This window comes from Corylus avellana, chromosome ca6 (genome assembly GCF_901000735.1).
Source record: "Corylus avellana chromosome ca6, CavTom2PMs-1.0".
NCBI classification, from domain to species: Eukaryota; Viridiplantae; Streptophyta; class Magnoliopsida; order Fagales; family Betulaceae; genus Corylus; species Corylus avellana.
Window position 1 is genome coordinate 6,149,527 of NC_081546.1, and position 15,271 is coordinate 6,164,797.

Sequence of the window (15,271 nt, forward strand, 5' to 3'; positions counted from 1 at the left end):
TCTTTCTTTTCTTCTTTCTTCCTTTTCCCCTTTCGGACAAGCACGGCCCGGCTATGTTTCCCACTCCTCTTCCTTGTTTCCTTTCTTTATCTTTTCTTTTCTTACCTCCCTATCATCTCACGCACGCTTCAACCCCCACTCTATCTTTCCCTTATCTTCTCATCTCCCTCTCCCTTTCTCTTCACAGACGCACACCATACCAACTGTGAGAGAGAGATACTCTGAGACTGAGATAGAGACATCACTACAAAAAAAGAATTTTTTATTGACATAAGTTTTCTGACATGTCAGGTGGTCTGACACGTCAGCAAATCTTCATGAAGGGGCAATTTTGACGTATTTCAAGCATTAAGATTGTGGGTGTCAGAAACGGAAAATTTCTGACGTGTTAAATTTGACACGTCAGAATTTTTTGACGTGTCAAATTTTGACACGTCAATAAATTTTTTTATTGAAAAAAAAATCTAGAAAAAATTTTAAAAAAGAAAAATTAATTTTTTAATAATTTTTAAATTACTGACGTGTTAAATTTGACACGTCAGTAATTTAAAAATTATTAAAAAAAAAAAAAAATTTCCCTTTCTTAAATTTTTTCTTAATTTTTTTTTTCAATTAAAAAATTTATTAATTTAAATTATTTTTCAACTAAAATAATATATATATATTTTTTAATTCTGGTAAAAATAAAATAAAATTAGAGCTTCATCAATCTCCATTTTCACCCAGCACTCTCCCCCCTTGATCTCTTCTTTCCTCCATTTTCACTCTCTCTCTCTCTCTCTTCTTTCCTCCATTTTCAAAAACCCAAACCCAAAAAATCTTCAAAAAATCAAAAACCCAAATCAAAAAATAAACCTTATGCTTCTTCGATCTTCTTCTCTTCAAATCAAAAATCTCTCAAATCAAATCAAAATAAACCAAATCAGAGCTTCTTTAAATCAAAAATCTCTCTTCTTCGATTCTCCTTTTTTTTTTTTTTTCATCTTCTTTTTCCTCCTTTGTTTTTCTTCTTCTGGATCTGCTTTCAGCTCACGCCATGCAGAGACCTGAGAGAGAAGAGGGGGAGATTGAGAGAGAAGAGGGAGGTTCAAAGAGAAGAGAGAGCTTTTACTGGATGCATGCAAAGAGAAGAGGGAGATTGAGAGAGAGAAAGAAAATCTGGAATTAAATAAGAAAAGTAGATTTAGGGAAAGAATAAATAATAAAAGAGGGAAAGAAGAGGGAAAATTAAGTTGAATGTCCCGCTATTTTTTTTTCCTGACGTGCTAGTTTTAGCACGTCAGAAATAATATATATATATATATATATAAACCTTATATAAAAAAATAAAATAAAATAAAAGAAGGCATGGGCGATGGGCCTGCTGGCCTTCCCAAGGCACATTCCTGACGTGCCACATATAATACTAAATAAAAATTTATTAACGTGCATGGTTCAAACTTAAAGGATATATAACATTTTCCTCGTTCGTTTGGAATCTGATTAAAATAATTAAATTAACATTATTCATATTGAAGTTTTGACATATATATATATATAGGAAAATATCAAATTGTCATTGTGCCTGTATTATATATAACTGTTTGTTGTACACTAAAACAGCTTTGTAAAATGGTCTGATTGATTGACAAGAAAAGAAGAAGAAAGAATTCATGAAGAAGAAAACCTAGTAGATGCAACAACAATTTCATTTCATCTTTCTTTGTTTTATCTGCAAATAAATGGTATTTTTTCGTGCAAAAAAAAAAAAAAAAAAAAGACAGAGAGCAGAAAATAATTTTAATTTCTATACTAAGCGAATGGAGAATAATAAATCAAAGAAATCCGGATCGGAAGGCCAAGAGCAGCATTAAAAGAGTTATTTAATAAAGATTTGGAAAGATTTTGAGTCTCATTTTCATTTAAAATCCTTCCTAATAAAATACAAAAGTTAGATGAAATATATATAATATAAAATAGATATGATATAAAACAAAAACAAAAAAAAAAAGAAAAAAAAAAAGAGAAAAGAAATTCTGACGTGCCAAATATGGCACATCAGGATTTCTTTTATCTTTTTTTTTTTTTTTTAAAAAAAAAATTTAAATATCATGTATATATATATATATATAAACATTATATTTACTGACGTATTTATTGACGTGTCTAACTTTGACACGTCAGTAAATATTAAATTATTAAGTTATTTAAATAAAAAGTTTTAAAATTAAATTGAATTCAAATTTACTGACGTGTCAATATTTGACACGTCAGTAAATTCTGACGTGTTGTATTCAACACGTCAATAAATGTTGACGTACCACTTTTGGCACGTCAAAAAAGAATTTGTTGACGTGCCAAAATCAACATTTACTGATGTGGCAAAAAATGGACAATGTTTGCCATGTCAAAAGATTGCCCATTTTTTGTAGTGCACGCTGAAATTGAGATTGAGAGTGAGAGTGAGCTGCGGATTGAGAGAGAAATTTCGAGATGAAGACAATAATAAAGCTATGAAAATTATATGCAGAAATAATAAAATAGAGACAATGATTTTATGTGATTTCGTTATGAACTACATCCACATATTAAAATTTTAAGACTACATTTGCTCTTATTTCACTTAATGACTTTACAATACAAATAGTTCATATTTATAAGGATGTGGAGAGAATACAAAATTGTATGATTGATAAAATTAAATAGATATATTCAATTCTGATTTGATTTTATCAATTACAATCAATGCTAATATATTCTCAAAATATCAAATCTCACACAATATATTCTAACATGAGATTGAGAGAGAGAGAGAGAAAGGGAATGAGAGAGAGGGTGTGAGCTGCTGGCCAATAAAGAAGAAGAAAAAGAAGAGGAAGGTGATGAAGTGGAGAGAAATTCCGGCCATAGGTGTTAGTGAGCTAAAATCTTTAACCGTTTCTTTTAATTTTCGTTATACCTGTAGGAATATTGGAAGCTAGAAATTGTGAGAATTTGTAAGATTTCTAATTAGGTCTGAAAGTTTGGAGGAATTTTAGTATGAAACTAAATTCCTTAAATTAATTTGGGGTTTTAGGTGTATAAACACTTAGATTGCTATTTGGATGTGTTAATTACACCTAGAATGTTAATTAACCCTAGATTTTTATGGTTCTATGGAAATTGGTGCTTATAAAGTTTAGGTTGTAATATGTCATATTAGAATCATAGTGATTCTTGTAAGTAGATATGTGATGAATCTTTGATGATGCATGTAGCTCTGTGAGACTATATTATATTGTCAATCAGATTAATGAACGGGTTTATGGTATACTGCCGTATCGCCGTGCTACTGTGACAATTCGCTTTGTTGTGAGTTATCAGTTTTTAAAAGAAAAATTTTTAGTCATGTTTTTACTAAGTGGGTCGTCACAGTACTCAGCCACCCCCAATGGCCTAAATGGGGTGGACGGGTCACCCCAATTTTCTTTTTAGGGTTTAGTTTTTTATTTTTATTTATTTTTTTATATTTTTTTAGGACATGTGGCATATTTATGTTACGACATGTGACAATCTGTAAGTTTGGGTTGACGGAATGACAGAGGTAATAAACTAGTATTTACCTATAAGTTAGGTACCATCTGTAATAAGATTTAAAACCTATGTGGGAAAAAATAAAAAAAGTAAAAACCTAGGTACTAAAAATGTAATTAACCAAAAAAAAAAAAAATTAAGAAAGGAATTCTTCCACTAACAAACTAAAGAGGGTGACTAGATCACTCCTCAAGATTTTTGGGGCAATCAGCTAGCCACTCCCATGCATAAGCCTTGACGAGTGGTTAGACTAACCCTCCAAAGTTATAGAGTACGTGGTTCTTTTGGGGGTGGTCTGATCGCCCATCAAGGCTTATGAGGATGGCCGATCGCCTCTTTGAGATGGTTAACAACTCCAAAATCTTAAGGAGTGGTCCAAACCACTTTATTTGGTGGTTGGTTAACCTACAATTTTATTTTCCTAAAAAATGATCATGATTTTAAAAGTTGCAGGCAAATGATTTTAATGGAAACCTTTTAAACCTTGATGCATGCTTTATTAGTTTTTTTTTTTTTTTCCTGTTTAATTGTGTTCCTCCGTCAATGGCCCACCTTTCAGCATTACTTCTTCTGGAATCTATTAAAATACTACAATAGTCAAAATATATAAACATACTTTAATTTTGCCACATGAAGTTTCTTGCAATTAGAGAAGACGTCTCTCGATCTATTTTGATTCAACGATCTCAATCAAACTATTACTATAATCTTTTATTTCAATGAATAATCTTTTTCGATTACATTGTTTTAAGCAGGTATTAGCAGTGGCCTTGGGCTATTGGTTCTACTTGTTGGTGGATGGTGGTTCCATAAAGTGGTAAAAAAAAGGAGGATGATTAAACAGAAGAACATGTTCTTCAAACGAAATGGTGGTTTATTGTTACAACAACAATTATCTTCTCAGGAAGCAAATGTTGAGAACGCCAAATTGTTTAGTTCAGAAGATTTGGAGAAGGCTACAAACCATTTTAATGTAAATAGAATACTTGGGCAGGGAGGACAAGGCACTGTCTACAAAGGCATGTTAGCAGACGGAAGAATTGTTGCAGTGAAAAAGTCCAAGGTAATTGATGAAGGACAACTCAAAGAATTCATTAATGAAGTTGTCATTCTTTCACAAATTAACCATAGGAATGTGGTTAAGTTAATTGGTTGTTGTTTGGAGACGGAAGTTCCTCTGCTAGTTTACGAATACGTTGCTAACGGAACTCTTTCCCAATATGTCAATTGCCAAAATGAGGAGTTTTCACTAACATGGGATATGCGCTTACGAATTGCAGCAGAAATTGCTGGAGCTCTCTTCTACTTACACTCAATAGCTTCCATGCCCATTTACCATCGGGACATTAAGTCTACAAACATACTCTTAGATGATAAATACAGAGCTAAAGTAGCTGACTTCGGAACTTCAAGGTCCATCACCATTGATCAAACTCGCTTAACCACACTAGTACATGGCACTTTTGGATACTTGGATCCTGAGTATTTCCAGTCAAGTCAGTTTACAGAAAAGAGTGATGTTTATAGCTTCGGTGTTGTCATTGCCGAGCTGTTAACTGGGGAAAAAGCGATCTCTTCAACAAGGACACAAGAATCCAAAAGTTTAGCAACATATTTCACTCAGTCGGTGGAGAATAATTTGTTTGATATTATTGATAGTCAAGTTTTGAAGGAAGGCAAGAAAGAAGAGATCATTGCGGTTGCGAACCTTGCGAAAAGGTGCCTGGACTTAAACGGGAAGAAACGACCTACAATGAGAGAAGTTGCAATGGAGTTGGAGGGAGTTCGAATGTTGCAAAAAGCTCCTAAGCTTCAGCAAAATTATGAAGAGCATGAATATGTCCAAGAAGGAATGTACAAGCCATGGGATGTTTCTACCTCGTCAACAATGTCAACTTTATCTATAGACACCCAACCATTAGTATCTTTTCAAACCGTGTGATTTTTTTTTTTTTTTAAATGTCATGTTGTTGGCTAGATAATTTGTAGTTTACGTTGTATTGTACTGGTAATTTCAAGAATCATATAAGAACATGGATTAACCATATCCAATTGTCTTATGATAGTATAAGATCAGAGCAGAGTTATTGTTACTACTCCACCAATGGTCCTCAGTATCGTTGCAATTGGTCGGATGTTTTTTATTTTTATTTTTTTGTGATTAAATATCTGGAAATTTAATGCTAATTAAAGTATGATGTTACTAATAAAAGTACTGCTGGATATGATAGCATGGGAGACCATACACTATATATTGGGCTTTGATGGGTGATGATCGGAGCTGATGTTACCATGTCTTGACCAGATACGATGTTGTAATTCTATAATTTCCAGGTACGATGTTGTAATTCTATAATTTCTTGACTGAAATGTGTGATTTTTCTAGATGATTCTTGCGTTGTTGCTATATATATTCTGCTTGAGCAGCATAAGCAGAAGCATTTCATATACTGCAGGTTTTGGAAATGGAATCTGCTGTTTTGAATTACTTGAAGTTTGAAATGACAGCTCCAACAACTAAATGTTTCCTGAGGTAAGGGCTAATAAATTAAATGACTGTTAATGATGTCTGCATTTTTCACATACGCTGTCCGGATAGTGACTTGTGAATTCATTGATTAGGCGATTTGTTCGTGCAGCTCAAGGGATCAATGAGGTATCTTACTTATCTCAAAAAAATTTAACTCATAATATGGGATGATTTAATCAATTAATTATTAACATTGTAAAACTGTTGTTCTATATATAATATGATATAAATGTCTATAGATGATTATTGTTTATGATTTGCATACCCTCAAATTTTGATTCTTTGTGATGTATTTTTTCTGCCATTCCCTTAGGTTCCATGCTTGCAGTTAGAGTGCTTAGCCAACTACATTGCAGAGTTATCTCTCTTAGAGTACAGCATGCTCTGCCATGCCCCTTCACTTATAGCTGCTTCGGCAATTTTCTTGGCCCAATATATACTTTCCCCTGCAAAGAGACCATGGGTATGTGCCTCATATTAAATGAAGTAGTCGATTTCTTGCTGTTTAAGGTTACTGTTTCTTAACAACATTGCCTTGTTAAGAAAGCTTGATTTTCATTTCTTTTTTTTTTTGGGTACAGAATTCCACCTTGCAGCATTACACACGTTACAAGCCTTCTGATTTGAGTAACTGCGTCAAGGATCTCCACCACCTGTGCTGTAATAGCCATAGTTCTAGCTTAATTACCCGCTATCAAGGAGAAATACAGTCAGCATAAGGTAAGCAAAATGGCTCTCTCGCTCTCTCTCACAAACACATGCCCACACATTTTTATGAGTTCTTTATTTTTGACATGACTTGCAAACTTCATACAATCTTTACACAAAATTAACGGGTTAGAGTTGATGGTTTGAACCGTCCTACGATATTTCCTGTGATACTCATACCTTGACACGACTCAAATTTGACATACAATATAAGGAATAACAAATTTTGACACAACTTGCGAACTTAACACGAAATTAGCAGGATAAAGTTGATGACTCTGACTTGTTTAATTAAATTTATCAAGTTATGATTGATTTATATAGGTATCGTTTGTTAAACCCATTTTCCTACCCTTAGTACTATTCACTTCATTTTATTTTAAAAAAAAAAATTAAAATCAAAACATTGTCACTTTTTTTTTTTTGCACTTTTTATATCACATCATTTTTCATCTTACTTTTTTACTTTTTTATACCAAATATTTTTTCATTTTTCTATATCAATCAGCGCCGGCCACGGTGTCTAGAGGAAAAGGGTTACAAACACACTCATAGTTTTATATCGATACCTTGACACGACTCTAACTAACACATGAAGACGAATTGTCTGTTCTAATTCAAGGTGGCAAGCAGAATAAGGGGTTTTGAGATGTTAATTTTGGTGAATATACTGATGTCTTAATTATTCTTTCTTTGTTCAGTACAAATATGTGGCAAAGAAGAATTGCCCTCCAACGATACCTCCAGAGTTTTTCCAGAATTGAAGTCACGATACCTCCAGAGTTTTTCCGGAATTGAAGTCACCAGACGTGTGTTTCTGGTCCAATGCCTTAGTTGGATGTAGACTTCAGGCCAGTGATAACAGCAGCTAGTTGGTTCCCAACCAAGCATTGGATTTTTGTTTTTTTTGTTTTTTTGGTCACTCCGATATTGTATAATGTTGATGTAGCACATAGTATTTGTGCATACTTTTCGGGTTTGTGCTGATGATTCTATTGCTTCACTCAACATAAACTCCAAAGCTTTGTATGGTATATTCCTTCTTTCTTCTCCAATGCTTGCTCAGCTTGGAATCAATCAGTATTGCTCAGTTAAATGGAGTTGACGACAATGAACAACCCATCTACAATTATGGCGGCGGGGCTATGATCTTTTTAATTGGAAGGGTCGGATTGAACCCAAAGAACCCCATTAAAATATTAACATCAATATATATATATATATATATATATATATATATATATATATATATATATATATTTTCCCCCTTTTGCACCAAACAATCATTAAAAGGAGAGAAATACTATGCCTCAATCCTCATTCTCTTTACTATTTCCTAATCTTTTTTTATTTTATTTTTATTTTTAATTTTTAAAAAGGGTTAAATACCTCAAACCACTGGTTTATTTTCGGGGTTTCGGTATCACGGGGCCGCGAGGGTTTTGATAGGATAAGTGAAGATCATCGCGTTGGTTTGACCTTTAAAGGCCGACCGCGATGGGCCGGAAATCGAGATCTTGCGACCGCACATTGGCACATATTTAATAATTTTTTTTAAATTAAAAAAAAAAAAAAAAGCGAAAGAGAGAAAAAGCTGGTGGCTGGAGTACCTTGAATCAAGGGGTGGCCCGCGAAACCTGATCAGGGGTGGCGAAACCACACCCAAACCATGCTCCCACAGTGCGAGACACAAGTGGCTTTCCTAATTTTCACTTTTTTTTATAAAATAAAATATATTAATATCGATGGTCTGTTGATCACGTGTCAGTCCTAACGGTCAACTACGGATGACTAATTTGGTCTTTTATCAAAACCCCAGGGGGGTCCTGTGATAAAAATGAAACCCCTGGGAGGGAAAAATAAAGTTGGTAAACCCTAGGGGGGTTTGAGGTATTTAACCCTTTTAAAAATCAATCATTGGATTTGTAGGTTTATATACAGGAATTGGATCCTCTCCAATCCAAAATGACTAGAGAGGTTCTATTTCATGGTCTGGATCTCTTTAAAGAGATCCAACAACCACAACGATGCTACATGTCCTATTAAATAGAAAATAATAAAATATTATTTAACGTTTTTTAAAAAATAAAAAACAAAATAATAAAAAAAACTATAATTGTTTATTATTATTATTATTTAGCCCTTGGGGGTGGCCGAAGTCACCCTCAGGCTAAACGGTGACTGTAATGACCTAGGAAAAAATGCTAGCGCAGATGTGGTTAGCGGTTATTACAAGTGGTATCAGAGCCACCTGGTAACGCTAGGTCATGTAGTACTGGAGCACTGCATGACGTGGCCCTGACGAGGACGTCAGAAATTTAAGAGGGGGGTTTGTAACACCCTAATCCCATATTGGGAAGATGAGAAGAAACTCACATAGAGTGGGTGGTTTATAAAGATAGTCATGGGTGCTAAGTCTTACATTGCTTAGTTATTAGGTGAAACTGAGCTTTATAATGAATTTTAGGAAAGTTCAAAATTGACTAGTCTTTTTGGGGTAATAGCGCAAATGTGTCTAGCGCTTTTTCCTGGGTCATTACAATGGTCCATAGGGGTGGTTCGGCCACCCCCAATGGCCAAATAAAAAAAAAAAAAAAAAAAAAAAATTTATTAGTTTATTTTATTTTTTAATTTTTTTAAAAAACATTAAATAATATTTTATTATTTTTTATTTAGTAGGACACGTGGCATCGTTGTGGCTGTTAAAGAGATCCTGACCATGAATTGGATCCAGATCTGATTCCCTATATGTAGGTCTTACATATTTAATAGTAGATTTAAACAAGATATGTATGGAGATGTTTGAGAGATGGTTAAGAGAATGAGGCTCAACCATTTCTTTAAAGGAAATTTTTTTATATTTTATTTTTTTAATAGGAAATAAAGAACATAATGGATCTTTTCAATTGCCAAAAATTTAGATAATGAGCGTGGTGAAAAATGACGATGGATGATAAAATGTATGTGTACAGTATATTTACTTAGGGGTGATTGGTGCTAGTTTATTTTATTTTTCAAATTTCAAAAATCTTTTGGTTGCGTACCAGTCAACCATTTGTTAGGATCCCATTTGATCACATATAGATCATGGTATATTAAGGTGGTATATGTCAAAGAGGAGGGGCGGAATTTAGACGCAATGCTCACAAACAATAATTGTGTAGGAATGTAGCAAATAATATTATGAAACATAAACACATCAACACATCAGAATTTTGTCGATGAAGTAAAAACTCTCTGAAGAACGTATAAAAAGTAAAACCACTTCAAGGCAGTCAAATCTCCCAATTGCCTCATGCCGCAGGAGCTTCAACTCTTCACTAGCCATGCTTCCTTCTTGTTTCCATTCGTGACCCACCGATAAACTTCAAACAGTTTGTAGATGTAGAACCAAACCATCACTCCAAGAGATTGAAACTCATAAACAAATATCAACGGTATCTCTTGTCACACAATAAATTGCCAAGCTCTCCTAATATGAAATCACTCTGTATTTGTAACACCCCACTTAGATATGTGGCATTAGTTTCTTTAAAAATAATAATAGTAATTTACAAAACTCAAAACCCTTAAATACTATTTCTTGAGAAAGGAATTTCCAAATAAATACTCAAATGTTCAAACTTAATTCAACAACACAAATGTTTTAAATGAAATTAGGGTTCTTGAATGATTGAGATGTGACCTTGAATAATCGATGACAGTTGTCATCATTGATCGTTCTGGATCCAACTTCAAATGTTTGAAAATAACTGCATTGAATAATGATCGAGGTAGTCTATAAGTATATTTTATTTTGGACACCTCAACTCTTTTTCAACGTGCATGGAACCTATATATTTATTATTTTCACCCGTTACTTCATTTTAGACACCCATTTGCTTAACTAAACCCTAGAGAGAGAGAGAGAGAAGTTCAACTTGGAGGATTTCTCCTCAAAGCATGGTGAAGCTTCTACCATTATGCTGAGAAGCTAAACCCCACCTCTAACCTCGAGCACAATTTATTTATGTACAACTTGTATTTTAATATGTTTGACCATTCTTATGGTCCCAAAGGTGTTGGCTCAGATCGCACATTTAGCGCAAGGGGTGGATCAACTACGATTAGAGATGGGTAGACACCACGATCATATGGGTGTTCACTATGAAAAGCCGAGTAGCCAGTGAGACAATTGTTGGGAAGAAATAATCACATTAGAAACAAGGAAAGATTCTCAAGAAATGAGCTCCATGTAAACATAACACCGTATTTTGCAGAGCCTGAAACAATACGCAAGACAATAAGACTTGGAAAACAAGTCTTGCACTAACAAGTCTTCGTGTGTAATTAGGTCAAGGCAAAAGGGCAATTATAGTAAAGGAAGTGGGAGCATCGTGATCCATGTGAAGGGCAATTATATTTTGAAGGGTATATGAATTGTGATATATATTGTAAAGCAACCATATATATATAGTGGGCTTTATATATTGTCTTGTATCGCATGTGAAACCTTGATCCAAAGGCTAACCAAAAGATTAATCAATAATCGATCATTCACATAAGAGAAGTTTTATATCAAATTCATACTCTCTTTATCCACACCATTAAAAAAAAAAAAAATCCCGTCAATAAAGTTTATGTGTAGAGGTCACGTAGGGTGTGAAGCATGATGTTAGAATTTTCAAGACACAAGTTGTGGAAAGAGAAAGTCTTTTCCTAGTTATCATTTAGTGCCTACTTTTATTGTTTGGTTCTCTATCATGAAAAGAGATTCGTGGAAAAATGATCACTAAAGTTATAAAACATCCTAAGTCTTAAGTCTATGTGACCTGTTTCCTTTGATTCCCTATCTTCATTGTTTCTTTCAATATGGAAAACTGTTTCTTGAAAATGATTGTTGAACTTATGAATTAAAGATATATAGTACTCCAGCTAATCAGCTCATGAACTCATCAAAGCTACTTTATTAAAGCTACTTTTATTAAAGTTTCTTCTCTTATTATAATTGGTTGTACTTCATGTGGTGCCTATTTGGTCGTCATCTTCTGTTTGCTAGCGATTAAAGAAATTGAGGTAAATATATTCTGAATTAACAGCCGCTTTTAACTTAGTCTTACGAACTGAAATTTGGATACTTCAATTCCCATGGGCTCGAGTGGGAAGCTTTTGCAAATCATAGTACTGCCAGGAGCTGTGATAATATTTGAAATTGTGGCAGCAGCTGCAGCTATAGCTATGGCGAAGCCTGGCTGCGCCAGCAAGTGTGGAAATGTAGAAATTCCATTCCCGTTTGGCTTGAGTGGTGGCTGCTATCTAGATGAGGATTTCAATATCAGCTGTCCCTCTGGAAAACCATTGATAGGTAATGTCCCTGTATCAAGCATATCCATTGAGAATCATGAGATGCATGTCATGAAATTGGTAGCCCGAGACTGTTACAAACGGGACGGTCAACGTGTTCGCTGGAACGGCACCACCCTCAAGTTATCCCACTACACCATTTCCAACACCAAAAACAAGTTCACTGTTATTGGCTGTGACACTTACGCCTACCTTAGTGGTGTCAAAAACGGAGCAAACTACTCCATCGGCTGCTCATCTCAATGCTCAAGCCTCAACATCGTGGACAATGGGTCTTGCTCCGGGATTGGGTGCTGCGAGGTGGGGTTTCCGGATGGGCTTAAAGGTATTAGTGTGAATGTAAGGAGCTTTCAAAATCACACCAAAGTATGGAACTTCAATCCCTGCGGCTATGCTTTTGTTGTGGAGAAAGGCGAGTTCAACTTCTCCGCCGATTATCTCAAGAATCTAAGCAACAAAAGGGTTCCAATGGTGCTTGATTGGACAGTTGGCAATCAGACGTGTGATAATGCTCGGAAAAAACCCAAGTTCGCATGCAAGGAAAATAGTGAATGCCTTGATCTCCAAACCAGCCAGGGGTACCGTTGCAAGTGCAAGCAAGGTTACCATGGAAACCCATACCTCGATGGGGGTTGCCAAGGTATTATTCTTATTATTATTATTATTTTTTTTTTCCATAATTTTGATTATGATTATAGTATGGAATTGATATTATTCATTTAATGATGATCATCTGCAGACATTGACGAATGTGGGGATCCGAATCTCAATAATTGCACGAACCAGAACCACTGTTTCAACACAAAAGGCAATTATACATGTGGTTGTCCCAAGTGGTACCGTGGGGACGGGAGAAAAGACGGTGAACGTTGTTACGCGGATTTCGCACTAGCGGTTAAGATTCCAATTGGTAAGTACTTATAAATTCACCATTTTCTACGCTTAATATCATATCATATGTGTATATATAATAATAATAATATATGGCCGGCCTTGGAAAATAGAAATGAATGATTAAAGAGTACTCAACAGTTCCTCGTTAAACTATTATTTAATTTGTTAATGTTCTCTTTAAACTATCAAAAAATGTCAATATAGGTAAAAAAAAAAAAAAAAAAACCCTAACAAAATTTTAATAAGACAAATATTTTTATAAATTTGAAAAAAGAAAAAGTGGTGGCCTTGGTTTTTCAACCAATTTTTTTTTTCGTAATTTTTAGATTTTTTTTTTCTAAATTTTTTGTTATTTAATTAGTTTTTTATTGTAAAAACGATGAAAGTTCAGGAGTTTAAGTGAAGTTTTTCCTAATTCTTTTCATTTATGAAGGATACTTTTGTCATTTTGGGAGGAGAGGTGTAGACAATTTTAGGTAGTTTATGGGAGATATTGATATTGATACAATTGGTAGTTTTTGAGTTTAGGGGGAGGGGGAGAGAAAGACAATGACATGGTAGTTTGAGAAGAGTATGTGTAACTTTTTTATTTTTTCATTATTATTATTATTATTTTGTGTCTTCTAATTAGCAAACATCATTGGGAGAAAGGGGAGGGGACGATTAGAACATATCAAACACTTTAGGGTTATGTCAAAATGCATAACGTTTCAACATTTTCAAGTGCAGGCATTGGCATAAGCTTAATTGCTTTGCTTGGGGGTAGCTCGTGGTTGTACTTAGTACTCAAGAAAAGAAGATTTATTAAGCTTAAAGAAAAGTTCTTTCAACAAAATGGGGGTTTGATTTTAGAAAGGCATCTCAATGAACAAGTAGGCTCCACCGAAACAGCCAAAATCTTTACTGTAGAAGAGCTGAAGAAGGCTACCAAAAACTATGATGAGAGTAGAATCATTGGCCAAGGAGGCTTTGGTACAGTTTACAAAGGATTTTTACCGGATAATAGAATTGTTGCCATTAAGAAGTCCAAGACAATGGATCAAAACCAAATTGACCAATTCATTAACGAGGTTGTTCTACTCTCTCAAATTAATCATAGGAATGTTGTCAAACTCTTGGGTTGTTGTTTAGAGACAGAAATTCCTATGTTAGTTTATGAATTTGTCCCAAAAGGTACGCTCTTGAACTATATACATCATGAAAGCAGTGGATCCGCCAAACGATGGGAAACCTATCTAAGAATAGCTGCAGAAACAGCGGACGCACTATCGTATCTGCATTCTGCAGCTTCAACACCTATAATCCATAGAGATGTCAAGTCATCAAACATACTACTTGATGATAATTTCACTGCAAAAGTCTCTGACTTTGGAACTTCAAGATTGGTTCCTCGACATCAAAAGGAACTAGCTACTGTGGTGCAGGGAACTCTTGGTTACTTGGATCCTGAATACTTGCAGACAAACCGATTAACGGAGAAAAGTGATGTCTACAGCTTTGGAGTGGTCCTTGTGGAGCTACTAACTGGAGATGATGTACTTTCATTCGATAGGTCAGAGGAGGAAACAAGTCTACCTATGTATTTTCTTTCTTCCTTGAAAGAGGATCAATTGTTTGAAATTCTTGAGAACCATATAGTTGAAGAAGGAAATAAAGAGCAAATCAAGGAAGTCGTTGAACTTGCAGAGAGGTGCTTAAAAGTGAAAGGGGATGAGAGACCTAGTATGCAAGAAGTGGCAATGAAGTTAGAACGAATAAGAAAGATAGAGACACATTCTCGGGTTAATGCTCAATCAAATGTGGAAGAGGCCAAACACCTGCGTAGTGTGACATCTGACTCTTATGAATGCGGTGGAAGTAGCAGTACAACCATTGGATATGATAGCATGAATGACCATGTAACGTTAGCCTTGGGGGATGGCAGATGAATGTGGCATACATCCACCCTTCTTGGCCTTTTTTTTTTTTTTTTTTTTTTTTAATGCAACTTCCGGTGTTAGTGTTTTTTTTTTTTAGAGCCTCAACAAAATGCTCAATAGATGGTGATGACATTCATATTCTCTCTACACTATTCTTCATGTGTTGAGTACGTAGTACTCTATTCTGGTCGAAAGAGCAATATGTTGGTGTTATTTGGAGTAATTGTTTTGTTGTATTCTACTGTCTTGTATAACTGCTATGGGGTTGTATATCTGTTGGTGTTTGGCAAGTGTAGTTTTCTTAAATGTGGAGTGGTATGTAAGA

General features: G+C 34.6%; 3 protein-coding genes across 3 annotated transcripts in view; all 3 read left to right on the forward strand.

Moving 5' to 3' along the window:
• LOC132185068 (wall-associated receptor kinase 2-like) overlaps nt 1-5,494 on the forward strand; it is a 25,359-nt gene extending 19,865 nt beyond the window's left edge. The window contains exon 3 of the mRNA XM_059598896.1: nt 4,308-5,494. Within this exon, the coding sequence (XP_059454879.1) occupies nt 4,308-5,494 (1,187 nt within the window). The remainder of the gene's footprint in view (nt 1-4,307) is intronic.
• A 495-nt stretch (nt 5,495-5,989) lies between these two features.
• LOC132185871 (cyclin-A1-1-like) lies at nt 5,990-7,679 on the forward strand. The gene is given in 6 exon segments (XM_059599674.1): nt 5,990-6,085; nt 6,175-6,208; nt 6,396-6,545; nt 6,664-6,762; nt 6,764-6,802; nt 7,492-7,679. Coding segments are annotated over 6 exon segments (453 nt in total). The 5' UTR covers nt 5,990-6,017; the 3' UTR covers nt 7,555-7,679.
• A 4,238-nt stretch (nt 7,680-11,917) lies between these two features.
• On the forward strand, nt 11,918-15,066 carry LOC132185069 (wall-associated receptor kinase 2-like). The gene is made up of 3 exons (XM_059598897.1): nt 11,918-12,773; nt 12,873-13,043; nt 13,757-15,066. Exons 1-3 carry the CDS (start codon nt 11,918-11,920, stop codon nt 14,953-14,955), a joined length of 2,226 nt encoding a protein of 741 aa, XP_059454880.1. The 3' UTR covers nt 14,956-15,066.
• Nucleotides 15,067-15,271: the final 205 nt, after the last annotated feature.

What these genes read in the sequence shown, in the direction of transcription:
- LOC132185069 (XM_059598897.1), top strand. Translation starts at nt 11,918, where the DNA reads ATGGGCTCGAGTGGGAAGCTTTTGCAAATCATAGTACTGCCAGGAGCT. An exon ending in CCTCGATGGGGGTTGCCAAG is followed by an intron (nt 12,774 to 12,872) that starts GTATTATTCTTA and finishes GATCATCTGCAG; the next exon opens with ACATTGACGAATGTGGGGAT. An exon ending in AGCGGTTAAGATTCCAATTG is followed by an intron (nt 13,044 to 13,756) that starts GTAAGTACTTAT and finishes TTTCAAGTGCAG; the next exon opens with GCATTGGCATAAGCTTAATT.